Source organism: Nuphar pumila, chromosome 10, assembly GCF_984573655.1.
Source record: "Nuphar pumila chromosome 10, dmNupPumi1.hap1.1, whole genome shotgun sequence".
Taxonomy (NCBI): domain Eukaryota; kingdom Viridiplantae; phylum Streptophyta; class Magnoliopsida; order Nymphaeales; family Nymphaeaceae; genus Nuphar; species Nuphar pumila.
In genome coordinates this window covers 119,446,078-119,473,466 of record NC_143258.1, presented here as the reverse complement: position 1 = coordinate 119,473,466, position 27,389 = coordinate 119,446,078, and the positions used below count along the sequence as shown (strand labels likewise).

The following is a 27,389-nucleotide window of genomic DNA, read 5'->3' as shown; positions in this document are numbered from 1 at the left end:
TTGGAAATCGCTGTTCCCAGCGAAATTTTTGTCTGAATCCAGCTGAGAACGGCGCATCAAACATGCCCTAAAGTTTGTTTGGAGGTTGGGTTTCTGGGAAATAACCCCCTCGCTCTCCCCTTTCTTCCTTTCTTTTTTCAAACACTCGCCGTCTCTCTCTCTCTCTCTCTCAACCGATAGGTAACGCCTTGCTTCCTATCACGTTCCCGTTTGCTGATGGGTTCTGCCTATTTCCTTTTTTGTCTCCCTTTTTCCTTTTTTATTCCAGGATTTTTCCTGCTTGTTATTCCAAGTAGTAGTAGTGGGTGGATTCTTTTTCGAAACCATTATGGTAAAGGTTGAATTCTATTTCCTTTTTTTTCTTTCAAGAATGGTTTTGATTTTGCTCTTCACGATCCTGGGGGTATGCTTTGATGTCTATTTGTGTGGTAATGGAGGATAAAACAGTTCCCTTCTCGAAATTTAGGGATTTCCTTTGTGATTCCATTCGTTTATGGTGGATCCTCTTTTTGCCGTTTAGGAAATGGTTTTGCTATTTGGAGAACTAAATGAGACAGGATTTGGGAGTTTGGTTTACGCTTACTGGGACCATCTTTTTCTTTGTTAGTTGATGCAAATTTTTTTAGTGAAATAAGGGTTTTATTTTTTCAGGTGCATGAAAATCGACGCCTGCTGGAAGTTGTTATCCCGCCAAGATGGTATCTTGCTTGTTGATTTTCTCAGAGTTGTTGTCTAAAGTTATGTTTTGATGCAAAATGCAATATCCCAGTTTGTCCGGGAAAGTCGGACAACTTGGGCTTTTGCATTGTAGACCAAAATGCAATATCCCAACTTATCCTAGTTTTCTGGGTAAGTGGATGCATTAAAAAATGGTGTTGCTGTTTCTATTTGTTTTGGTGTGTTGCTGTTATGGTTCCGGAAGTGCCGGCAATTAGGATTTTTCATGCGTATCCAAAGAGCTTGAATGTGCTAATTTGGTTTTTGTTTGTTGGTATTCTTTCAGCTTCCTCTATCCCTGCTGAAGACAGCTCAGGGGCATCCTATGGTAAGATTACTAAAACTTGGTTCTCTTAAACGATAATTGACAGCTGGATTCTGGGGATAGTAGTATCATGTGTGTGCGTGTGTACATTTCACTTGGTTCTCTAACAAACTGCTTAAATGATAATTGGTAGCTGGACTGTGGGGATGGTATCATATATTTTTTTTTAAGTTGGCTCTCTAATAAACTGCTTAAATGATAATTGGTAGCTGGATTGTGGGGATGGTATCATGTTTTTTTAAGTTGACTTTCTAATAAACTGCTTAAATGATAATTGCTAGCTAGATTGTGGTAAGTTAATGATCACTGTAGTTTTCTTTTTTTCCTCCTTCCTTTTGTAGTTTGTACCACATAGCAAGTTCTGTATTACACTTGAGAATTGGGGAGCTGTTTGAAAAAACATTCAGAATGTTATTGCAATGCTTTTGTGAGTGCAATGCAATTTGAACATTTTCATAGGATGGGCAAGCAATCGATGTAATGATGCTCAAACTTTGATGTGCAAGGTGCCTCGGATTTTGTTATGGCAAACTTGATCATCTTTACTAGGTTGGTCCAGGGCTTCTACAACTCTATGTTGATTTTTTCTCATTTTTTCATTTGCTTCTCATGAAAATGCCCACATAGTTTCTCTTGATAGAGAAAAGTTCTTGGAATTTCGGCGTCTCTTTGGGCTTGTTTGTGAGAATTACCATTTTAAACATGTTTTATGGCACACGTGTCAGTTGTCTATTGTTATTAGCATGTAGAAGAACTTTAAGCTTTTTCCTCTGACCTCATTGGTGCTTCTTTTGGCAGTTGGTGGAACTTAAGAATGGAGAGACTTATAATGGTCACCTAGTAAATTGCGATAGTTGGATGAATATTCATTTACGTGAAGTAATTTGTACTTCTAAGGTAAGATTTTTGATGCATAATCCTTTTTTTTTGTCATTTCTTTTACTTTTTTCTTCTTTGGAAGGTGGGAATAATTTCTGCAAACTTTTGTTCTAGGATGGAGATGGGTTCCAGAGTGTTATATTCGTGGAAATACAATTAAGTATCTTAGAGTTCCTGATGAGGTATGTGTGCATATACTCTGCATCTAGGTGTTGCTTTAAAATCTGACAGATTGCCCTTTATTGATCCTGTTCAGTTTTTTGTATGAAAGTCTCTTGCCAAATAGGAAATAATGTGGCATATGTTTCAGAAAATAACATATTATGAACCATCAATTTTTGCATGTGTAGAGGGAGAAAATTATCAAATGCAATTTTCTCAGCATTTTGTCAATAACATGTTGAAAAAAGAACCTTATATATATATATATAGATAGATAGATAGACAGATAAACAGGGAGAATCATGTGAACCACAAATATGTTCTTGTGGATGGTGCATTTCTGGTGTTTTTTTGGAAAATCCAACTCTACAAGTGTTCAACATGGTCCCTTTGCTAGGAATCAACACTTGTTTCATGCTTTTTTCATGAGAAAATACCATTTTTTGATGCTTGAATATTTGAGAAATTTTTGAGCCTTTGATTTCAAGCCCTAAAAAACTTGCTTACACGTTGTAAGCAGATGATCCAAGAGCCAGTTCTTATAAAACCAAGCATATAGATCACATTCTTAGAATTAAGAGAAAGTTTTGGTGGCATGCTATGTAACATGGTGTTGATAAAAAAGTTTGTAAAAGGGAAGATTGGACTTAACTGGATTTCGTAAACTCCTTTTTGAAAACCTTTAAAAGATGTGGGGAAAAGCCCTGACTGTCCTTTTCCATATGGAAAGGTAAAGTTGGGGCAGGTTTCTTGATCTCCGTAGCTCAAATCGCACCACCACAGATTCAAATATGCAAAGATATAAAATGTGTATGAGTATCGATTCACAAATGATATTGAATAAGAATGAATAGACAGACTAATCTAGAAAATACCTTTTCGGATTTTGGGGTCTGTTTAGTTCTTTTAGGCTCTTCCTCCTCGGTTCAGCAGCACCTCCATGTACATTCGAGGGTTCTTCAATGGCTTCATCAACACCTCTGCGTAAGTATGGCAATTTAGGGCTTAGGTTGAGAGAGGGTCAGAGTAGAGGCAGGATTTATGTAGTCTCTTTCTCTAGGGCGAGTACTTAGATAGGGGATTTCTAGATGTTCCAGATTCTGGGGGTCAACTCTTATTTATAAAACTCCTGGATGGAATATGGATCATGGGTTTTCTGGATTTTAATCCAACCCAGGCGGATTTGTGCTTATCCTCGTGGGGATAAGACTCATCCAAGAAGAGTCTCACACGAAATGCACATAAGGAGGTTGAGTTCAACTTGGACACACCTTTCAGGTGAGGTTTATCCACGCGCCAAATGGAACATGTGTCAAATGGGACCGGACCGCCGGTTGAGTTTGTTGCTCGGTGTGAGGCTGTAGACTGTGTTTGTCATTCCGTATAAAATGGGGCTTTTTGGTTCCTTTTTGGAAGGATTCTCTTCCCCAAGCACGAGGGCTTGTTATTTCTTAAAAAATTGTAGGTGTCTACACATGGGTACTTCTACCAAGCCCCATATTAGTGCCTTTCCCATAGAGTACGAGGTACACCTGGCTACGCAACACCTTATGGTTGGCAAACTTGCAGCTTAGCTAGTGATTTAGCTGAGTCATCTCATATCGATCACTCGGTGAGTAAAAAATAAACGTTGTTGCAATTTTTCCCATGACCCGTCTAAGTTTCTAAAATGACTCGTTTGACATGGCCTGATTCACAAGTTAATCAATGACTTAAAACATACGATATATAATATGTTTGAGTCTTGACCACAATTGCTAGAATAGGAATTGAAAATGGGAAGCGGTAAGGGAATCAGAATTGGGAAGTGGTCAATCTAAATTTTTGGCGGATTCAGGAAGCAAGAAACGAGTAGGAAGCGGTAGGGGGAATCATTTAGGAAGTGGTATAAGAAATTATGAGAAACAATGATAAAATGATTGATGCAAGAAAACAACCTTTAAAGAATGAAGTTCTTTGAAGAAAAAAGAAGTATGCCAAAATGAATAATTAAGAAATGACGTCTACCATTGACAATTATATAATCTTATTAGAAAAACTACTTAAGATCATTTAATAGGATAACTAAATAACACATACAATCAATAAAAATGCAAAACCTTTAAAAACTGCAAGTTCATAAGTTTATTTTGGAGTTTTGATACAAAACATTGATATAATAAAAAATTTGTGCAGCAATTGATTTCATCATACATTATAATTCTAAGAAACTTCAACTAAGCCTAACAATATAATCAACTGTTATATGATACCTTTAAAGAACAAGAAATGTAAAAGAGTGGACAATATATATATAGCGATTGGTAGCTGTGCAACCCTTAGGTGCGCAGCTACCAATGGAACGTGATGGACGATCACTGTGCAAAAAACGCAAAAAAAATGCTAAAACTTGTTTGCGCATTTTAGCGCCTTTAGCACGCTTTTACCACTGGGACCTTTAGCGATGCTAAACATCCTTTTACAAAAGACATGCATGTCCTCTAGGCCAACACTTTAAAGCACACAGAACTGGGACCTTTAGCGATGCTTTAAAAGCATCGCTAAAGCTTAAAAGCAAGTTTTTGGCGTTGGACGTCCATCACGCCCCGTGATGAACGGTCATGCTCGTTCCACTGGAGCTGCGCACCTACACATTTTTCTATATATATATATATCTGTATGTGTGTCTTAACAAAACAAACATCTAACATATAGTTAATTATGTTTTGCTAATGATTTCATATTAATGTAAGTATGAATATAGTAATTGTAATATAATAAATCTGCATATAAGATACATAAAGCCACTGAGTTGTGCAAAAAGTAATACAAATTAGGTGTCCAAAAAAGGGTTTTCAAAATGATGATTAAATGTTCACGATGTTGATTTCAGGTTTTAGAGTACACCAGAATATTATCGATGAACACGATCACGAAGGTGTCCAAAAAGGGTTTGAACACATGGTTCATGAGGTCCATAAAGGCTACAGGTGCGTTGGTGAGTCCGAAAGGCATGACAGTAAACTCGAAATGCCCATATCTGGTTTGAAAAGCCGTCTTGGAGATATCGGCTCCCTTAATTCTGAGTTGATGGTATCCTGACCTAAGGTCGATCTTTGAGAACATCTTGGCATTTCGCAGTTGATCGAACAGATCTTCGATACGCGGTAACAGATAATTATTCTTTATCGTGGCCTGGTTGAGCATTCGATAGTCGATGCACAACCACAATGATCCATCTTTCTTTTTAACGAATAAAACAGGAGCTCCCTAAGGCGAGACACTAGGGCGAATGAATCCTAAATCAATCAACTCCTGTAACTGCTTCTTGAGCTCTTCGAGCTCGGCTGGCGCCATACTGTATGAAGCTTTAGAAATTGGCGCAGTACCCGGCAGCAACTCAATGTTGAATTCAACCTCTCGTGGTGGGGGAAGTCCTGACAGCTCCTCTGGAAAGACGTTCGAAAAATCCCGAACCACCTCCAGATCTCTTATCGAAACTTGCGTCGGCTCGGACTGGACGACACTGACTAAAAAGGCAGTGCATCCCCTTTTCAGGTAATTTTGTGCCTTTAGTGAAGAAATCATCTTGCTTGCACGGACCGCCTTCGCGAACTTGAATTCCACCTTAGGCATCCCTGGTGGAGACAACACAATCTTGCTTTCATGGCAAAAGATTTTGGCATGGTACTTATGCATCCAATCCATGCCTAGGATGACGTTAAATTCAGTCATATCTAGAAGGATAGCGCAGACCGACAAATGTCGATCCGCCAAGACCACGTCCAAAGCTGGCACGTAGGTCGCACAAATAGTGTTTTTCCCAATCGGGTTATAGACGTTGAGAGCATTATCTAACGAACTTACGGGTACGTGCAAGAGTTCAACAAATTTTTCAGAAATAAAAAGAATGAGTAGCACCGCAATCAAAGAGTACGAAAGCTGCTTGGTTAGCAATCAAGATGGTACCTTGCACAAGCTCGCCTTTGGTCAGCTGTTCGACCATGGCAGTGTAAACGCATCCCGGTGCCTTCTTCTGGCCGCTGGACTGTGGTTGCTGCGTCCGGTAAGAATGTTGTTGTTGTTGCGGTTGCGGCGGTGGTCGGGGGAGCAGAGGTGTCGTCGTCCGCCTTCTTGTGGCACTCACGTGCGAAGTGGCCCATCTTGCCACAGTACAGGCATCCGCCTGTAATAAGAGGGCATGCTTGCCCGGGGTGAGGTCTTCCGCATTTGGGGCAGACATTGCCCGCCTGCTGCCGGACGGGAGGGTTGCCCTGAGGTCGTTGACGTTTTGAAGGAGGATATTGCTTTCTTCTCCCTTTTTTGTTAACGAAAAAGGGCGGTCACTTGGTTTGACCGCCAGAGGGAAATTTCTTTTGATCGCTATCCGCAACGGGTGACTTCTTGCTTTGGGTGGTCTTGGAGCGCTCCTAATCCTCGGTCAGGAGAGTGGCTGCAGCAATAGCTGCAGAGAGAGTTGATGACATGCTGTTAAGGACCCTTGGTCGGAGTCCTTCCTTCAATCCGCGGATGAATTTTCCCGCCCGCTCGCGATCATCTTCGAATAAGTTGGGGGCAATATCGCTCCAACTCCTGGAATTTGGAGATGTAATCTACCAGACTTGACGTGCCTTAGCAAAGTTCTAAAAACTCCACCTTTTTCCTCTCCCTTGCATGAGGAGGAAAATAGTTCTCCAAGAAAGCTTTTTTGAAGGTCTCCCAAGGAATAAACGAAGCTGTCAGGAACTGTATGTTCCGGGTCGTGTCCCACCAGTGGCGGGCGGCACCAAAAAATTTAAAAGTACTATAAAGTGTCTTCTTGTCGTCTGAGACTATCAAAACTTGGAATACTCGCTCCACTTCCAAAATCCAGTTCTCAGCTGCATCGGGGTCAGGCTTGCATGTGAAGGTTGGAGGATCGAGCTTTAAGAACTTTTCATATGATACTGTTACATGGTGGCTTGGTTCTGGGGTAGGTACTTGGTTGTGCACTTGATTTCGCATGGCGCTAGCCAATGCGCTCAGGGAATCCATGATGAATCCCCGTTGATCTGACCATTCATCAGACGAACCTTCGTTCGAACCTCGAACCATCCTTAAAATAACCAAATGATACATAAGTCAACACTTGTGGGAGAAAAATAATATCAAGGAGTTATCGTATTTTCGAGTAATAGAGATTACAAAAGCCCAACAGTGTTGGTACAAGAGGTTACTTACAATAGCAAAACACAAACCGACCACGGGTACAAAAACCAACACGTTTTATCTCCTTTTTAGGGATGATGAGAGTACTTTTTTAAGCACTCTCTTGCGATACCCATGCGCCTTAACCCGCATCGAGGGGGAAAAAGATGCAAATCTTCATTCGGGACTCCTTGCCCGTGAAGAGGAGTCGTGGGGGTGTAATGTGGCGAGGCATTCGGCGCATAGGGCGGCGAAGCCGGAGTGTACACCGGAGAATCCGGTATGTATTGCGGTGAAGCCGGTGTGTACACCGGAGAATCCGATATTTACAGTGGTAAAGCCAGAGTGTTCACCGGAGAATCTGATATGTACTGCGGTGAGTCTGGGGTTGGTGTGTATATTGGTGAGTTGGGAGAAGGCAAATAAGTGGGTGGAGTGACGTCTTGAGCACCCTCTTGGAGAATTATCTGTCCATCACACGATGGTGTGTGTAAAGCACCCTGGACTGAGGATGTTGTGTCTTCCAGATCTTGTGCTGCAGACGCCTTTCTATCGTACGTTTTCCTGAGTTGACAATTATTCATTGTGTGACCTTCTTTACCAAAGAAATCGCACTCTATCTGGGCTTGCCAGGGAGATTCCGCTTCAAAGGATTCCAGAGAAGCGTGCTGATTAAGTAAAACATGTTTTGACACACGACCACCCTCCCGAAAGTGCATTGCTGCCCATGTCGTGGCTAGCGGTGCTTGGTAGGCATTTGGAAGCGTAAAGCCCAAAGAATCCGCAAAAGTGAGAGGGAGCGGCCTGCTAGTCCAACATTCTGAACCGGTAGTCGGACGCTCAGGTCTTCCTACCACAAAGCTTCTGCCCCTAACTGAACGACAACGCGTTCTTCGTGCGCCTCTTCTTCGTCCCAATCTTGAACCATCCGAAGGGTTCATTTTCTTTGAACAAGAAATCCCAAATACTCATGTAAGGTATGCTCTAGTCTAATAGTACAGAAAAGAGAGAAATTAAGTTACTTACAGCGCGATGCAGATGCTTGATGACCAAGAATCACTCTTTCAATCTGCTCTGATACCAAGTTGTAATGCCCCAAAATTTTGAACTTTATAATTTCCTTGAAATAGCTAAAAAATTCCTTTTCTTTACAGAGTTTATTTTTAAAATCAGCGGAAACAATTTCTTTAAAAGAAAAAGGACAAGTTTGACAACTTTGGGCACGTTAGCGAGAGAACAAGGATTTACCATGGACGATCTGCAATAATACTTAGGAAACCATTTCTTCTATTAAAAGAGAGTGTCAGGTTTGTACAAAATTTGGATTTTCTTCAGGGAAACTGTAACAAAAACCAAAATGTCCAGGAGAAAAACTACGAGCAGAAACAGTGGATCCTGAAGTCATCTCGCAGTCGCGTCATCGCCTGTGATGCACCTATTTGTCACTTGTACCCATGAAATGGGTTAGTTTTGCGAAAAACTAGTAGGTGAGCACAAAAACAAAAAGAACTAAAATAGGCATAAATAATTTATGCAGCAGGTAGTAACGAGCAAACTAAGCAAATGAGCTAATCAAGAAGGCTTAAACAAGCAATTTACGCAAGCAAGCTAAGCAGATAAACTGGAGAAACAAGCTAAGTGCAACAAACTGAAAGGTGAGCATGCTCAATTTAGTTATTACTTGTTAACCGGTCATGCGGGTACATACATGGCACGTGAGTCGAAACAGCCGAGACCAAGCCGAGTGTTTATTATGTTAAGTATTTTAAGATACCTCGGTTGTCTGACTGAATCTTATTCCTATGGAGACGACCGATGGTTGAGAGAGTAAGTCCTCAAGGCCTGATAGGGATGCATCCAACTTCTGCAGAAGTGTTAGGCTAACTTATGTAGCCCCTATCCCCCCTAACCTCCGATGACTGGGGAAGATGGGTCTTTTGCCCGTAAAAAGCCATAAATGGTCTGTTCATCGAAGTTGGTACCCTTCGTTCTCTCTCTTGACGAAGCCAGGTTGAATCGAGCGCGATGGAGTTTCTTAGTCGTTGCCTCATTCTTCATGCTCTGGTCCATTAGACCAAAACAACCATCTTGCCTATGAAGGCGATCCCATTTTTTTCATATGTGTTTTCAACAACGTGCATAAAGCACTAATCGAGGTCATAAGACCATCTCATCTAATCGTCGTAGTACTAACATGCCTCGCATGTTCAAGAGTACACTACGAGGAAAGGGATATAGGTCCTTAATAGGAGCCTCAGGAGTGTGTTTCGCAAAGATATAATGTTTTAAAAAGTTATTTTAACATTCTAAATCTTTCGAAACGATCAACAAATGCCTACATATGGCATGTGATTTTCTCGAATCTCACATCCGATGACGCAGTGTCTGGGTGCTATGCAAGTCTCAACACTGGTTTTGGTAAATGGGCTTCGCAAAAGAACCCATCACCCAACAACTTGATCTTGTACCAGATCAAGGATTTTCCCAAAACATATCGGGTAAAATAGTGGAAAAAGTATTCCTCCCGAATACGCTGAGTCAAAGGCAAGGCAAAAACGAAAGACAATAATGCGAAAAGCAAGAGCCTGGGCGCGAAGCGCGTCGACAAACAGAAACAGGAAATGTGAAAGCAAAGGACAAGGATCGCGAAACCGCGTCCTTGAATTAAAAGATAGTAAGTAGTAAATACGAAAGCAAAAGCCTGAGCGCAAAGCGCGATGACAAACAAAAACAGGAAATGCGAAAGCAAAGGATAAAGATCGTGAAACCGCGTCCTTGAATTAAAAGACAGTAAGTAGTAAATACGAAAGGAAAAGCCTGGGCGCAAAGCGCGACGACAAACAGAAACAGGAAATGCGAAAGCAAAGGACAAAGATCGCGAAACCGCGTTCTTGAATTAAAAGCGTACTTATATACGTATATGTATATAAATATGTAATTAAGTCCTTTCAATCTTTAATTATTTAAGCTCGATTTAATTATTTAAGTTCTTGTGCAACTTCTCCTACCTTGGGGTATTGTGAGGAAGAAGTCGTCTACAAGCGTAGGTGATCGTTGGTTTAGTTCGCGGGGCGCGAACGGGCTCCGTTGCGTAAACTGCAAAAATATGACTTTTTAGAAGGTAAATAAACGAGCAAAGGTAGAGAGGAGACTCGACTTCTCTGCAATACAAGGCAGGGATCAAAGGTCCCTGCCGACTTGAAACAGAACGGGGTAGGGTCCAATGACCCATGCCGCCAAAGGAGACAGGTGCAGGGGCCATCGGCCCCTGCCGGATATTTAGAGAAGGGCAGAGGCCATCGGCCCCTGCCGTGTTAAAAGTAAGAGGGGAAGGGGGCCCCTGCTGGGTCTTCAAAAAGAGGGGCAAGGGCCTTAGGAGGCCGTTGCTGGGTTTTAAAGAAAAGAGGGGCAGGAGCCTTCGGCTCCTGCCAGATTTTAAAAAGAAAGGGGCAGGGGCCGATGACCCCTGCCAAGGAAACGAGCAGAGAGAGGGAGCGCAGGGGCCAAAGGCCCCCTGCGACTTATCAGGAGAGGAGGCAGAGCTCGACAGAAAAACGAGACAGGGGCCAGAGGCCCCTATCGGTCAAGAGAGGGGCAAGGGCCATCGACCCCTGCTGGGTTTCCAAGAAATGAGGCAGGAGCCGAAGGATCCTGCTTCCTTTCTTAAGGGAAGGGCAGGGGCCATCGGCCCCTACTCGAAAGAGAAGGGCAGGGGCCATGGCCCATGCTGGAATAGTAAAAAGGGTAGGGGGCGGAGCCCCCTGCCTGCTAAAAGAGATGAAGGCAAGGGGGGCGAAGCCCCTTGCCTGACGGAAAAGGGAAGAGGAAGGCACGGCAGGGGCCGCTGGCCACCTGCCGGCCTTCTGGCGAATCCAGAGGAAGAAAAAGGGGGAAAACGAGAGGAGAAGGGGGGGGGGGGGCTGCCGGAGGAAGTGAGAGGTCGCCGGGGAGGTGAGAGGTCGCCGGGCGGTGGTTGCCATGAAGGGAGCTCGCCGGAGAGGGGGAACGTCATCAGTGGGGCTCGCTGGGGAGGAGAGCGAGGGAACGAGGGAGAGATGGAGTCGGGGAGGGAGAGTAGAGACAGAGGGGAAGAGACGAGAGAGAGAGTCGGGGGATCGAGGGAGAGGCTCGTAAGCCCTCCCCTCTCCCATCTCGTCCTTTTAAAAGGAGGGGCGCACACAGGGCTTGCCCCTTGTGTCGCCGGCGATCCCCCCCCCCCTCTGTGGGCTGCCAGCCCCTTCGAAAACCTTTTTTTTGAGGGGCTGGGCACAGGTTGGATCCGGGTCGGGTCTGGACCCGATCCGGGTCCGATTTTTTTTTTAACTGGGTTTTACAATTCCTATTCAAGAAGAGATACATGTCTAATGATTTTCACCAATATCTAAATGAAAATGGAATGCTTCATCAAAGGTCATGTGCGAATACACCACAAGAAAGTGGTTTAGCCGAATAAAAGCATTAACACATAATAGACCACTATAACTCTTCTAATATCTAAGAGTGTTCCCAAATATTTTTGGGCAGAAGCAACTCTTACTTCAGTATGCCTTATAAATAGGTTGCCCTCAAAAATTAAAAAAATTTCACCATATGAAAAGATTTATAATGTCCCACCTGATTATCTTAGACTAAGGGTCTTTGGGTGTAGATGCTTTGTAATCACCCATAAGAATGATAAATTATCTCCTAAAACTATTCCATGTATACACTGCCGGTCCCAAGCCCGGATAAAGGAGGGTTGCGGTAGGCCTGTGACAGCCAGCATAAAAACTTTGTCATATCCTATGAAAATGAACCAATATGAGAATTTCGTTGGGGCGTTCCCTACTGAGCGACGCGCTGTACTCTCTAGGCCCGGAGGCAGTGATAAATGTGCAAGGGTTGCTAGGTCGTCGCCCAGAAGCGACGCGTCACACCGGCGCCCGGGTGTGGTGTCAAATAGGCAAGGGTTCCCTCACTTTGTTGGACGGGTGGGGGTAAAGAAGTTAGTCCAAGACCATAAAATTAGGTTAGCCACTTGGAACATAGGGTCTTTAACTGGTAAGTTGGTAGAGTTAGTAGATGTTATGTGTAGGAGAAAGATTGATATTTTGTGTCTTCAAGAGACCAAATGGGTAGGTGAGAAAGCTAAAGTGATAGAACCTTGGGGATATAAGATTTGGTATACAGGAATAAATAGGAATAGGAATGGAGTAGGGATTGTTATGAGTCGTCAGTTTATAGATAATGTAGTTGAGGTCCGTAGGAAGGGTGATAGAATTTTACTTATTAAATTAGTATTAGGTACGGATATTATTAATATTATTAGTGTTTATGCACCTCAAGTAGGTTTAGATGATTCCATTAAGCATCAATTTTGGGAAGATTTAGATGGAGTAGTACAAGAGACATCTTATGGAGAAAAGCTTTTCATCGGCGGTGACCTTAATGGACATGTAGGCATTAGTAGGGATGGATTTGAGAATATCCATGGAGGCTATGGTATAGGAAAAAGAAATGAAAGTGGAGAAAGGATTTTAGATTTTTGTTTGTCCTATGATATGATCTTAGCAAACACTTGGTTTAGGAAGAGGGAGTCTCACCTAGTAACATTTAAAAGTGGGGTTAATACGAGTCAGATAGATTTTTTCCTACTTAGAAAGAGAGATAGGGGTTGTTGCATCGATTGTAAGGTTATACCAGGAGAAAGTGTAGCTACACAACATAGAGTCTTAATTTTAGATCTTAGAATTAGACAATGCCGCAAAAGGGATAGACATAGGATAGATCCTAGAATTAAGTGGTGGGCACTGAAAGGAGCTAAACAAGGAATGTTTGTAGAGCAGGTAGTTAAGGAAGTTGATTGGTGTCTCGAGGAGGATTCAGAATCAATGTGGAATAAGATAGCGGGTGGTATGAGAAAAGTAGCTAAGGAGGTATTGGGTGAGTCTAAAGGCGGTGCACCACTAGGTAAGGATACATCATGGTGGAATGAGGATGTCAAATTAGCTATTAAGGTTAAAAGAGAGTGTTATAGAAATCTAAGTAAGAGTCGTGATAATGAGAATTTGGAGAAGTATATGATAGCAAAGAAGGAAGCTAAAAAAGTTGTTCGAAACGCGAGGGCTAAGGTATATAAGGAGGTTTATGACAAGTTGGATACCAAAGAAGGCGAGAAGGATATTTATAGGCTTGCAAAGATGAGAGATAGGAAATCGAAGGATTTGGGTATGGTTAGATGTATCAAAGATGAAACGCAAAGGGTTTTAGTCAAAGATGAGGAGATTAAGGAGAGATGGAAAGATTATTTTGATAAGCTATTTAATGATAGTCATGCTCAAGATCTTGGAGACTTCTCCATTCCTTTTCATGAGATAAATCGTGACTTCATGCGCAAGATTCAAAAGAAAGAAATTGCAGAGGCTTTGAAGAAAATGAAATCAAGAAGGGCAGTTGGCCCAGATGGTATACCTATCGAGGCTTGGAAATGCTTGGGAGAGAAAGGTTTAGAATGGTTGACAAATCTTTTTAACTTGATTTGGCGAACAAATAAGATGCCTAATGAGTGGAGGAAGAGTACTTTGGTGCCTTTATATAAGAATAAGGGTGATATACAAGATTGCACAAACTATCGTGGTATAAAACTCATGAGTCATACTATGAAACTTTGGGAGAGGGTGATTGAGTCTAGGTTGAGGAAGGTTGTCATGATATCGGAGAATCAATTTGGTTTTATGCCTGGAAGATCAACTATGGAAGCTATACATCTTCTTAGACAACTTATTGAAAGATATAGAGAGAGGAACAAAGATTTGCATATGGTTTTTATTGATTTAGAGAAGGCATACGATAGAGTACCTAGGGACGTTCTCTGGTGGACAATGATGAAGAAAGGTGTTTCTCTCAAGTACATTAGTATAATTAAAGATATGTATGAAGGAGTAGTAACCAATGTCCGCACTTGTGGAGGGGTGACAACCAATTTTCCGATAACGGTTGGGTTACATCAAGGATCTGCTTTAAGCCCTTTCCTATTTGCGATAGTGATGGATGAGCTTACGAGATCAATTCAAGAAAATGTACCGTGGTGTATGTTGTTTGCTGATGATATTGTTTTGATTGATGAGTCTAGAGCTGGGGTTAATGCTAAGTTAGAATTATGGAGACAGACATTGGAAGCTAGAGGTTTTAAGTTGAGTAAGAGTAAGACTGAATATATGGAATGTCGGTTTAGTAAGCAACGAAGTAGTGATGGGAGTGTAGTGAAACTTGGTGAGCAAGATATACCGGTGAATGATTATTTCAAATATTTGGGATCCATCATTCAAAAGTATGGAGAAATTGATGGAGATGTAAATCATAGGATAAAGGTTGGGTGGATGAAATGGAAAAGTGCTACTGGAGTGCTGTGCGATCGTAGAATGCCATTGCGGTTGAAGGGAAAGTTTTATAGGACGACTATTAGACCCGCTTTACTATATGGTACGGAATGTTGGGCTGCCAAGAGACATCATATTAAAAAAATGAGTGTAGCTGAGATGCGGATGCTTAGATGGATGTGTGGAAATACAATAAAAGATAAGATTCGGAACGAAGAGATACGTAAGAAGGTAGGTGTTGCACCCATTGAAAATAAGATGCGAGAGAATCGTTTACGGTGGTTTGGACATATTCGGCGAAGGCCTAATGATGCTCCAGTTAGAAGGTTGGAGAAATGGGAAAATATATTAGTTAAAAGAGGTCGGGGTAGGCCTAGGAAGACTTGGATGGAGATGATAGGAAAGGATATGAATGCTTTGAACCTCACCGAGGACATGGCGTTGGATAGAAATGATTGGAGGAAAAGGATTCATGTGGAAGACCCAAAATGAATTTCTTTTTTGGTTCATATCGCTGACCCCAATTGTTTTGGGATGAAGGCGTAGTTGTTGTTGTTGTTGTTGTTGTAAAGCTATTCCATGTATATTTTTATGATACAGAGAAAGCCAAAAGGGGTTTAGGTGTTATGCTATTAAAAATAATAAGTTATATATTTCTAGGAATGTCACAATTTTAGAACAAGAAAATGGTTTTGATATTACCATGCCAAAAAATGAAAATGAATACAATTTTTTAGAAATTTCCTTGAAAATAATGTCACAAAATAAAGACATTAATAAGATAACTTGCAATGAATTTCAATATAATGAATCCTAGGATCATCTAAATGTCATTCAATATCAAAGAAGAAAAGATAATGAACAATTAAGTGCTTTGAAAAAATATTCAAATATAGAAGAACAAGAAATCAATAGAACTAGGCACTCAAAAAGACCACGTATAATCCCAGATAGGTTTGTGCCATATGAATCATTTGAACCTCACTATAGAGCTTGTTTAGCTAACAAAAATTCTTATTTTGAACTTTTCATGTATAATCAAACAAAGGACTATCCTGAATGATAAAATGCTATAAATGAATAAATTATAGCCTTATAGAAATTCCAAACTTGACAATTATCTAACATATCAACCAATAAGAAATCAATAGGATGTAGGTGGGTATTTAAAGTCAAAACTAAAAGTGATGGATCTCTAGAAATATATAAAGTGAGGTTAGTCGCCAAAAGATATGCTCAAGAATATGAAATTGACTATGATGAAACTTTTTCTCATATAACACGAATGACTATTGTTCGAATTCTCATAGCCATAGCTATAGCTTCTGTTAGAAAGTGACCAATTTATCAAATGAATGTTAAAAATGCATTTTTAAATAGAGATTTAAAATAAGTATATATGGATCCACCCCCTGGATATAATATTCCTAAGGGAAAAGTTTTGCGCCTTAAAAAAACTTTGTATGGTCTTAAACAAGCTCCAAGAGCTTGGTATGATCGTTTTAGTTATGTTATGTTTAAGCTTTGATATATTTCCTGTTATACTAACAATACTTTGTTTGTTAAGAATTTTGCTGCAGCTATTGTTATTTTTTTACTTTATGTTGATGGTATGATCATAACTAAAGCAGATAAACAAGGAGTAGATTAAGTTAAATTTATTCTCAAACAAAGTTTTGAAATGACTAACCTTGGTTTTCTCAGATTTTTCTTAGGGATTGAGGTTGTATATTCCTTTCGAGGGTATTTGTTGTCTCAATCCAAATTTGCAGCTGAAATAATTTACAGGTCTGTAATTACTGATGACAAAGGAGTAGATACTCCTGAAGTGATAAATGCAAAGATGAAAATTGATGATGGAGAACTTTTGAAAGATCCTACTCCATATCTGCAGATGATTGGAACATTGACTTACTTGACAATTACCAGACCAGTCATAGCACATGCAGTTCACACGGCCAGTCAATTTCAACACTCTCCTACCTCTGTGCACATGAGTGCTATGATGTGTATTATTAGATATTTGAAAATTTTTACTTCTAGAGGATTATATATATATATATATATTCGTCTTCTCTTAATTTAAATGCTTATTCTGACTCTGATTGGGGGGGCGACCCATATGACTGACGCTCAAGTATTAGTTTTTGTGTTTTTTAGGAGATTTCTTGATATCATGGAAATACAAAAAACAACAAAAAATATCTCTATCCTCCACAGAAGCCGAATATCGAGTCATGATAACTACCACGACTGAAATTATATGGGTGAGGCATCTTCTCAAGGATATGGGAGTAATCGTGACCGAGCCATCAAGACTATGCTGTGATAACAAAAATACCATCTACATTGCTGAAAATCACAAATTTCATGAGCGTACTAAACATATTGAGATGGACTGACATTATGTTCATGATTTTTTTTTGAAAAAAACTATTTCACTACTGTATGTGACGTCAGAATATCAACTTGCAAACTTCTTCACAAAAGCCTTGCCTTCCCCAAGGTTTCATTTCTTATTGGACAAGCTTTTGGTGATTCCATAAGTTTGAGGGAGAGTGTTAAATGTAAACATATGCATTTCATATATGTCCACATACGCATTTTTGTATATTTTTTGTATATTTATAGTCTAGGGGTATTTTGGTCTTTTATAATGTATGATAGAAATAAGCGACAAATGACTATAGTGTACGATAAAAATGATACGTTTCTTGAAATGCCTTAAAACTTTCTAAATCTGTTTGCCATCCAAAATCGCATATACTGTTATTTGTAGGACCATTTTAGCCTTCACATCTATCATTTTCGGTGTGAATTTTCTCTATTTGCGAATTTTCTTCGTCTCTACCAGAAACGCTTTAGCCGCACATATTTTATGCGAATTTAGTAAATTTTTTATGCAAGGCAACTCAACTATTTGCGAGGTTTCTCAGTTTGAGTTTAAAAGAAATTTCACAGTTTTTTTATGCGCATTTCTGAATTTTTTATGTGATGTAACTCATGTATTTGCGATGTTTGCTATATTTCTCGGTTCGAGTTTAAAAGAAATTTCATAGATTTTTATGCGAATTTAAGAATTTTTTATGCGAAGTAACTTAGGTATTTGCGATGCTTGGAGGTTCGAGTTTAAAAGAAAGTTTGCGCGCATTTATTTTATGGGAATTTTATAAATTTTTTATCGAGGTTTGTAGGGAAGAGTTTGTAGCACATTCTTTCTTGTCAAACGAGAATGACCTGGGTTTCTTTCCTTAAGTTACCTCGCAAATATGTGCAAGATTTGAAGGTTTGAGTTTAAAAGAAAGTTCACTCACACATATTTTATACGAATTTAGTAAATTTTTTATGCAAGGTAACTCAACCATTTGCGATGTTTGGAGGTTTGAGTTTAAAAGAAAGTTTCCTCAGACTTATTTTATGTGAATTCTGTAAATTGCTTATGCAAGATAACTCAAGTATTTGCAAGGTTTATCGGTTCAAGTTAAAAAACAAATTCACAGATTTTTTATGCGACATTATTATATTTTTTATGCGAGGTAACTTAAGAGAAGAAACCCAGGCCATTCCCTTTTGACAAGAAAAAATGTGCTACAAACTCTTCCCTACAAACCTCACAAATACTTTTGTTATTTCACATAAAAAAATTTATGAAATTCACATAAAATAAGTGTGAGCGAAATTTCTTTTAAACTAGAACTTCCAAACATCGCAAACACCTGAGTTACTTCGCATACAAAATTCCTAAATTCGCATAAAAAATTTGTGAGTTTTTTTTAAACTCGAACCGAGAAACATAACAAATATCGCAAATACCTGAGTTTGCATAAAAAATTCATAAATTCGCATAAATATTTGCGATTTTTTTTAAAACTCGAACAAAGAAACATAAAAAATACCTAAGTTACTTCGCATAAAAAATTCAGAAATGCACATAAAACAGTTGCAAAATTTCTTTTAAACTCGAACCAAGAAACCTCACAAATAGTTGAGTTATCTCGCATAAAAGATTTACTAAATTTGCATAAAATATGTACGGCTAAGGCATTTTCGATGGAGATAGAGGAAATTCGCATATCAAGAAAATTCTCACCGAAAATGATAGGTGTGAAGGCTAAAATGATCCTAAAAATAACAGTATTTGCGATTTTGGACAACAAATGAATTTGGAAAGTTTCAAGGCATTTCAAGAAACATGTAATTTTTGGCATACATTACAATCATTTTTTTCACAAAAATAAGTGGATTTGTATTTTTTCTTTTTCTTTTATTTATTTTATTATAAGGTCTACCCCCTCATTTTGTATTTGTTTTCTAAGGTGTGTTCCTTAATAATACAACAACAACAACTACGCCTTCATCCCAAAACAATTGGGGTCAGCGATATGAACCAAAAAAGAAATTCATTTTGGGTCTTCCACATGAATCCTTTTCCTCCAATCATTTCTATCCAATTCCATGTCCTCGTTGATGTTCAAAGCATTCATATCCTTTCCTATCATCTCCATCCAAGTCTTCTTAGGCCTACCCCGACCTCTTTTAACTAATATATTTTCCCATTTCTCCAACCTTCTAACTAGAGCATCATTAGGCCTTCGCCAAATATGTCCAAACCACCGTAAACGATTCTCTCGCATCTTATTTTCAATGGGTGCAACACCTACCTTCTTACGTATCTCCTCGTTCTGAATCTTATCTTTTATTGTATTTCCACACATCCATCTAAGCATCCGCATCTCAGCTACACTCATTTTTTTAATATGATGTCTCTTGGCAGCCCAACATTCCGTACCATATAGTAAAGCGGGTCTAATAGTCGTCCTATAAAACTTTCCCTTCAACCGCAATGGCATTCTACGACCGCACAACACTCCAGTTGCACTTTTCCATTTCATCCACCCAACCTTTATCCTATGATTTACATCTCCATCAATTTCTCCATACTTTTGAATGATGGATCCCAAATATTTGAAATAATCATTCACCGGTATTTCTTGCTCACCAAGCTTCACTACACTCCCATCACTACTTCGTTGCTTACTAAACCGACATTCCATATATTCAGTCTTACTCTTACTCAACTTAAAACCTCTAGCTTCCAATGTCTGTCTCCATAATTCTAACTTAGCATTAACCCCAGCTCTAGACTCGTCAATCAAAACAATATCATCAACAAACAACATACACCACGGTACATTTTCTTGAATTGATCTTGTAAGCTCATCCATCACTATCACAAATAGGAAAGGGCTTAAAGCAGATCCTTGATGTAACCCAATCGTTATCGGAAAATTGGTTGTCACCCCTCCACAAGTGCGGACATTGGTTACTACTCCTTCATACATATCTTTAATTATACTAATGTACTTGAGAGAAACACCTTTCTTCATCATTGTCCACCAGAGAACGTCCCTAGGTACTCTATCGTATGCCTTCTCTAAATCAATAAAAACCATATGCAAATCTTTGTTCCTCTCTCTATATCTTTTTATAAGTTGTCTAAGAAGATGTATAGCTTCCATAGTTGATCTTTCAGGCATAAAACCAAATTGATTATCCGATATCATGACAACCTTCCTCAACCTAGACTCAATCACCCTCTCCCAAAGTTTCATAGTATGACTCATGAGTTTTATACCACGATAGTTTGTGCAATCTTGTATATCACCCTTATTCTTATATAAAGGCACCAAAGTACTCTTCCTCCACTCATTAGGCATCTTATTTGTTCGCCAAATCAAGTTAAAAAGATTTGTCAACCATTCTAAACCTTTATCTCCCAATCATTTCCAAGCCTCGATAGGTATACCATCTGGGCCAACTGCCCTTCTTGATTTCATTTTCTTTAAAGCCTCTGCAATTTCTTTCTTTTGAATCTTGCGCATGAAGTCACGATATTTTTTTATCAGTGTTTTAGCCCATAAGTGGCTTATCCTTGTGTGTTCTTGTGTTTGACCCATAAGAGGTCTCATTCTCAAAGTGTTCTATTGCCCATAAGTGGCATCGTACGATACACTTCTGTGTCGTATCATACGATACACGATAGACCTTCGGTGCACTTTAAAAATGCCGAAAGTTATTTTTTTCATTTTGAGTTTTAAATACCTTTTGAGGGCCGACTTTTCCATTTATTTAGAGGCCATTAGAAGTGCATTTCCACTTTTTTCATCTAAAAAAGTGGGTTAAGGTAAAAAAAAGTGCATTTTCATCATTTTTTACTCAAGAAAATGGGATCCGTGAAAATTAAAGATTTATATAAAGGTAGAAATCAGGCTCCGCACTCTTCCAAAAAAGATGGCATAAGATGATTCTGCGTGGCAATGGAACACTCAAGTAATGAGTGAAAACCGATTGAAAATCGAGTGCAACTATTGCCATAATATTTTTTGTTTATGTAATATGAAAGTATGAGTCTTGTAACATGTTCTTAATTGCAAAACATTTAATATTTTGCATTGTTCTTGTGAGATAGTTGATGTTTGATGATGTCTTATGCAACTCATAGAAACATAAATGCTTCATATGTGATTTTATGGTTGTATTTTGTGCAATTCATCATGGTTTCTTGTGATATGATTTTTTTAGAAACTTTGATAATTTTTTCTGTTTTTTTTATTTTTATTTTTTGGATGTTTTTATTAAAAGTTTACTATATGTTTACGATATGATATGATATGAAACGATATGATACAATGTTACTTTGGGCTCGACCGATACGGGTAACGATACAATACTTATTGCCTTGCTTCCAACGACTCTTTGAGTCAAGGGAATTATAACGACTATAATGCCCTTAATAAAAAAGCAAAAATACAAAAAAATAAAAATTTCAAAAGTGCCCCTAATGAGCATAGCTTATTACATAATGTGAAAAGACAAAAATACCCCTAATGGGTATTACCTATTACAAATATACAATATATATACACCTATTTATATGTATATATATACAAACATACTATATAGGTATATATAACTATATATATACACCTATATATACACAACTTTAACATTCCTTACCCAGCAGGGTAGCAAACAGTATATATATATATATATATATATATATATATATATATATATATATATATATATATATATATATACATGTGTTTGTGTGCGTGTGCTCGCACGCGTGACCCACACCCTTATCATTCAAGTGAAATCCTTCTTCTGGCACCATGATTTTATTCATAAGGGGACTCTCGATAAACTTAATTTTATGATATAGAGAGCTGGTTTTTTATGTTCTTTGTGGGCATTTCTTCCTGGTATGATGTATTGTTAGCCAAATCAGATATTGAGTGTCCATGCGGCTCTGTTCGTATGCTTGATTTATTTTAGTGCATTTGGTAGAGGCATCACGTTGTCTTTGCCATGCACCTAATTAGGCTAAGGACTCGAGTCTTAATGGAATCTCGGTTGGTGATGATAAGCATCGGGATTGGTTGCTCTGACCAGGATTATCTTTCCTTTTTTCTGATAATTCATTGTATAAAAGTCCCAATAACTAGTAAAAAAAAGAATTATGCAGCAGAAGAGAAACAATTTTCTAATTTTTAACTACTAATTGCCACAACCTGTTGCAGGTAGAATGATACATTGCTACAACCTGTTGCTACAAACAATTTTCTAATTTCTTCCTGGTATGATGCATTGTTAGCCAAATCAGATATTGAGCGTCCATGCGGCTCTATTCTTATGCTTGATTTATTTTAGTGCATTTGGTAGAGACATCACGTTGGTTCATATTCATAGGGTATGACTAAGTTTTTATGCTGGCTGTCACTGGCCTACCGCAACCCTCCTTTATCCGGGCTTGGGACCGACAGTGTATAACTAAACAGTTATACACAGGCGGAGTTGTTGTTGGTAGAGACATCACGTTGTCTTTGCCATGCACCTAATTAGGCTAAGGACTCAAGTCTTAATGGAAACTCGGTTGGTGATGATAAGCATCGGGATTGGTTGCTCTGACCAGGATTATCTTTCCTTTTTTTCTGATAATTCATTGTATAAAAGTCCCAAAAACTTATTAGTAAAAAAAAAAGAATTATGCAGCAGAAGGGAGTCAAACAATTTTCTATTTTTTAACTACTAATTGCTACAACCTGTTGCAGGTAGAAGCATGGTTTTGCGATCCTGCAAGTATACCTGGTGACTAACCCAAACTGACCTAGTAGGCTGATAAGGTTTCTGCCAAGGCTTCTTCAAGACTCACTTGACTCAACTGAGCAATGGATTAAGCCAGCCATTGTGTTGACTTGTGTTTGTGTTTTTGCATGCATGCATGTGAGCGAGCAATTGATTAGTTGATTAACAGACCTGGCCAAGTCATCGAGTAGACTCCACCATATCTTGGGTCAAGCATTGTTCAGTAGAGTCCCAAGTCATAGGGTTTTGTACTATGGGTAGAGGACTTCCTTCTTGTCACCTGTACAAATTTCACTATTTATGTGGTATGATTTTCAAAGATTGTTTATGAATTTGCCTCATTTTTATGTTGACACTGTTTTCCTTTTAGATGAACTATTTAATGATTTTACATGGATTTTCGTGCTTTATTTTGTTTAAAAATTACTTCTTTCTCATCCTTTATCATTTCCCACTTGCTTCTCCAAATGAATGTCTCATTTCCCAAACAACGCAGCACCTTGTTTATCACTGCCTGCTTCCTAAATCCTCTAGAATCTTGTCATTGTTTTCTGCTTTGAATTCAGCATGGCTTCTCAGCTGCCTGCTTTAGAAACTATGGTTTCTTTCTCACCTCTTTCTTGATCACTAGCTTGCGCCTGGTTACTCTCAATCTACCATCATATTATGTGCCTGTTAGTATCTGGTAGCTATCACATTGAGTATCAAATGCTAGCAAAATTTGGCAGGCTTGTAGGTGTGAACATGTGGCTTTAGCATGCTTTTGGTAGCGATTTAGTTTGGTTTTTCTGTTTTTTTTTCATGAATTCTTGACCCCATTCTGGCACTCTTTTTTGTGCGTATGTTGGGAGTAGTTTTTATCTTGATTTGATTTGGTTGGTTCAACTAGCCAGGGCTTTGATGTTATATCTTGTTCATAGTCTTCTTCTTTTGTGCTGGAGGAGACTCCATTAGTTTTATTGTCATGATTTTTCAAAGAACTGGCTACAAAAGTTCCCTTTGATTAATGATAGCACCATTGCTGAAGTGCCTGCCATGGGGATCTAGCCCATGTAACTGTGTAAAGGGGCCTCTGCATGGGGGAAGGATTGGGACTTGGTGATCATGCATAATATTCACATTTTATTCATCTTTATTTATGCATAATCCATGATAAAATCGCATTAAAAAACCATCTTTACCGTTGTTTTCGAGAATTTGATTTAAAATAAATTTTCGAGAAAAATCATATTTTTTGGTTCGGCTCTTGCGTTTTCGGTATTTTTATTAGTTTAGAAATTTTCTAATTCGTAGTGTAATTAGATTATGAGCATTTTATTAATTTTTAATTAGTTTAGGAAAACCCCCTTTAAAGAAAAACATGTTTTTGAGGAAGACCTGTTTTGGAATTCTTGAAAATATTTCAGACTTCCACATAAAATGTGTTTTAACGTAATTTTTGTTTATAAATAGAATTTTTTCAATAACAGCCACTGTCTTCTCTCTTGGAAAAAACATCCTCTACCTCCCTCTCTTCTTCCCCCGTTTCACTCTTGGTTGGTTCCTCTCTCGGTTATTCTTTTTTCCCCTTTTTATTCGTTGTGCTTCTAATCTTTGCTGTCGCCGGCTTCTCCTTGTTCCCATCGTCGGAGGTACGTGCAGCCTGAGAGGAGATCCACTTCTTCTTCTCAACCCCTCCATCGGAAGTGAATCCGACGGTTTGCTTCTTCTCCCCCATCTTTGTAGCGTAGGATCATTGCATGCATTCTTTTTGTTTTTCTGCATCCTGATTGCATGTAGCATAGATTGAGATCTTGATTTTTCGCATATAGGATAAATCTGATTATATTTTTTGTAGTTTAGAATAGATTAAACTGTTGTTAGTTCGGTTGCATCATCCTTAACCAGCATATATTTGGATATTTATAGCTCTTAGAATTTAGGTTTGCTTAATTCTTGTTTTGAATCTGACTTATTTTTAGTAGAGTTGATGTTAAAAACATATAGCGTCAGACGGTATAGTGGACATGCGTTTTTTGCATGATTCCAGGTAGACTAAAGCTCTTTAGTTAGATTCATACATTAGTTAATATTTATTTATTTTTTGATTGAACATTAGTCGTGATTTCTGTTTTTGGGTTAATAAGTCATGCTTATTTTAATTGCCGTCCATATTCCTTTATCTAATCTAGATTTAGTTGTGTTAGATATTGGTTTGCTTACTGCATGCTGGTTTCTTGGCAACGTATTGCATTAGACATGTTTTCATTGAACTGCATTATTTTATTTGGTTACGAGGTGTTTTGATTTTTATTTGTCATACAGATTCATCGTAATAGCCAGATCTATGCATCACACAGTCAGTCATTCGTGATCAAACTGGTTTGATTTGTTTTGAAAAAAAAAAAACGCTGAAGCTAATATAGCTCTGCATGTTTCATACTCCAGCTTAGATCGAAAACAGACTGCATCAGACCGAGCCCTAGACAATCATATTTTATAATAAACTCGGTCTGCATTTGGTATTTGACGTAAATCTGATTGCACTAAACCAGTTGGTCAGATTTGTTTCCAGATCCGAGCATAACTCGGGGTCGCCAGCCTGCATAGTTCAGTTTTGTTTTTCTTAGATTGTGTCTAATCCAGTTAGGTTAACCTGTTTAGATTAATAGGATAACGTCTCTTACTTTGCATTTTAGTTTAAATCTCTTGTTCATATTACATAGTCAGATTTTATTAGTTTAGATTATTAGTGTTTTGAGTTTTTTATTAAGTTGTGTCTCTAAGTTAGCGTTTTCTTAGTTACTAGATGATTAGTGATATTATAGCTGTTTAAGTTGGATTCATAATTAATTTTTAGTGTTACACGTTGAGTCTTTCCTATTCATAATCTGTTAGTTATACTAATTCATCTTGTAGTGGTTTGTTAGAGTTAGTTTAGATCTTGTTTTTAAGCTTAGATTTGTTTTAGTTCTATTCGTACTGCTGCCTTCCGTGTCTTTGTTTTGTGCAGGGAGCGCTTGAACGTGTGGTGAGCCCTTTTCGTACCCTCGAAGAGCATTATGAGGTTCTCAAAAGGTCCCCTCAAAAGACACTTTCTTTTATTTTTAGCTTAGGTTTTATTTTTACTTAATTAATTGGGTTTGTAATAAGGCTGTTGATTATTGTTTAACGTTCTCCGTAGAGGGCTGCACTTCTTCTCTTATTCATTCAATTAATTATTTTTTATTTTTTTTGGCAATAAAGGGTAGTTTAAATTGTGTGCTTAAGTATTTTTCGTTTCTTGAGATCGACCCAGACTCCACTACTCGTGCAAGCTGGTTTTTATTTTTTGGTGTCTGGCTTTCACTTAGTTTTCATTAAAAATATTATTTTAAAAATCGTTTTCCAAAACTCACACCAAATTTTTGTCGCCGTTGCTGGGAAACGACGATTAATATGAGTATTAACTTTATTGTCATTGTTTGTTCTCATTTTACTTAGGTTGTTAGTTTACTTCATGTTCTTTACTTAGGACTGTTTAGTTTTTTTTTCTTTATTTAGGTTTAGAACCACGTGTTTGCACACTCTAGATACCAGTTTACCTTTTTTGCACGACCCACCTATTAGGATACCTTTAGAGGTGACTGTGCACGAGTGATACCATGCACATAGTTTGCTTTTCACAAAATATCTGTTGAGTGCAAGTGTCTGGTGCTTGTCTATTTACTGCTTTTTAGATATTTTTCTTTCACTTACTTTGTGTTTTGATGTGGTTTGGTCGCACTGCGCGTTAGTTAGTTAGAAAACCATTGACTTATGATGGTTGTTGTATCGATTTACTGTGAATACCCCTAATTTTTCAAAATTTTGTATAATTTCCCTTTTTGTCTTTGACCTCATCTTTCTAACTAAATTGAGTCATTTTCAATCCAAATTCCAGTTATTTCTCAGATTCATTGGAATCCAAATTCATGTTATATATCTAACTCAATTTCAGGATCTGGATACAGTGCTAAAATTTCAATCTCAGCCTCGTTATCCAATTTTCAAAACTAATTTTACAAAAATACCAAAATAATTTCTGAAAGGCTCAGACAGTCCATTCGGTATCCATTTGGATTCATTTACTCTGTGTTTCTCGATTTGAGGTTCAAAACTTAAATATTTTCTCAAAACCTAGATCTAAATCTATTTTCTGAAGAATTCAAATCTGAATTCTCAAAAAACCCCTCTTTTGTAAATATTTCTCAAAAATACAAAAAAAAAGTTTTAGATCTCTTATTTTCCCATAGTTTTAGAGTTTTATGTCAAAAATACAAAAAAAAATGTAGAAAATACGAAGAAAACAACAAAAAAAATTGAAAAAAAAGAAAAGGAAAAAAAAATATACGAAAATAAGTAATTTAAAAATCTTTGAAGCTTGTTTTACTAAAAACCCCTTTTTTATACTATCGTTTTGAAAATTTTTAAAATAAGAGAGACCCCCGTTGCAAGCTGCGCAACGGTCTCCTCCTAGAAAAACACCGATGGAGATCGAAGGAAGGGGAACCCTTCGATCATCCTCGCTTGCTCGAACCCTCCATCGCCAACCGTCTGCCTCTCTCCCCCCCCCTCCCCCCCCTCGACCATCGATCCCTAACTGCCCCTTCTCGATCCTTCTTCCGTTTCTTATA

The 27,389-nt window shown here is 38.4% G+C and overlaps 1 protein-coding gene across 1 annotated transcript; it reads left to right on the top strand.

Annotated features, from left to right (window-relative positions):
• Nucleotides 1-559: 559 nt before the first annotated feature.
• LOC149828094 (sm-like protein LSM4) lies at nt 560-25,810 on the top strand. The gene is made up of 5 exons (XM_090018644.1): nt 560-698; nt 1,004-1,045; nt 1,841-1,939; nt 2,036-2,103; nt 25,748-25,810. The coding sequence occupies exons 1-5, from the start codon at nt 696-698 to the stop codon at nt 25,767-25,769; spliced, it is 234 nt and encodes a 77-aa protein (XP_089874770.1). The 5' UTR covers nt 560-695; the 3' UTR covers nt 25,770-25,810.
• The last annotated feature ends 1,579 nt before the right edge of the window (nt 25,811-27,389 follow it).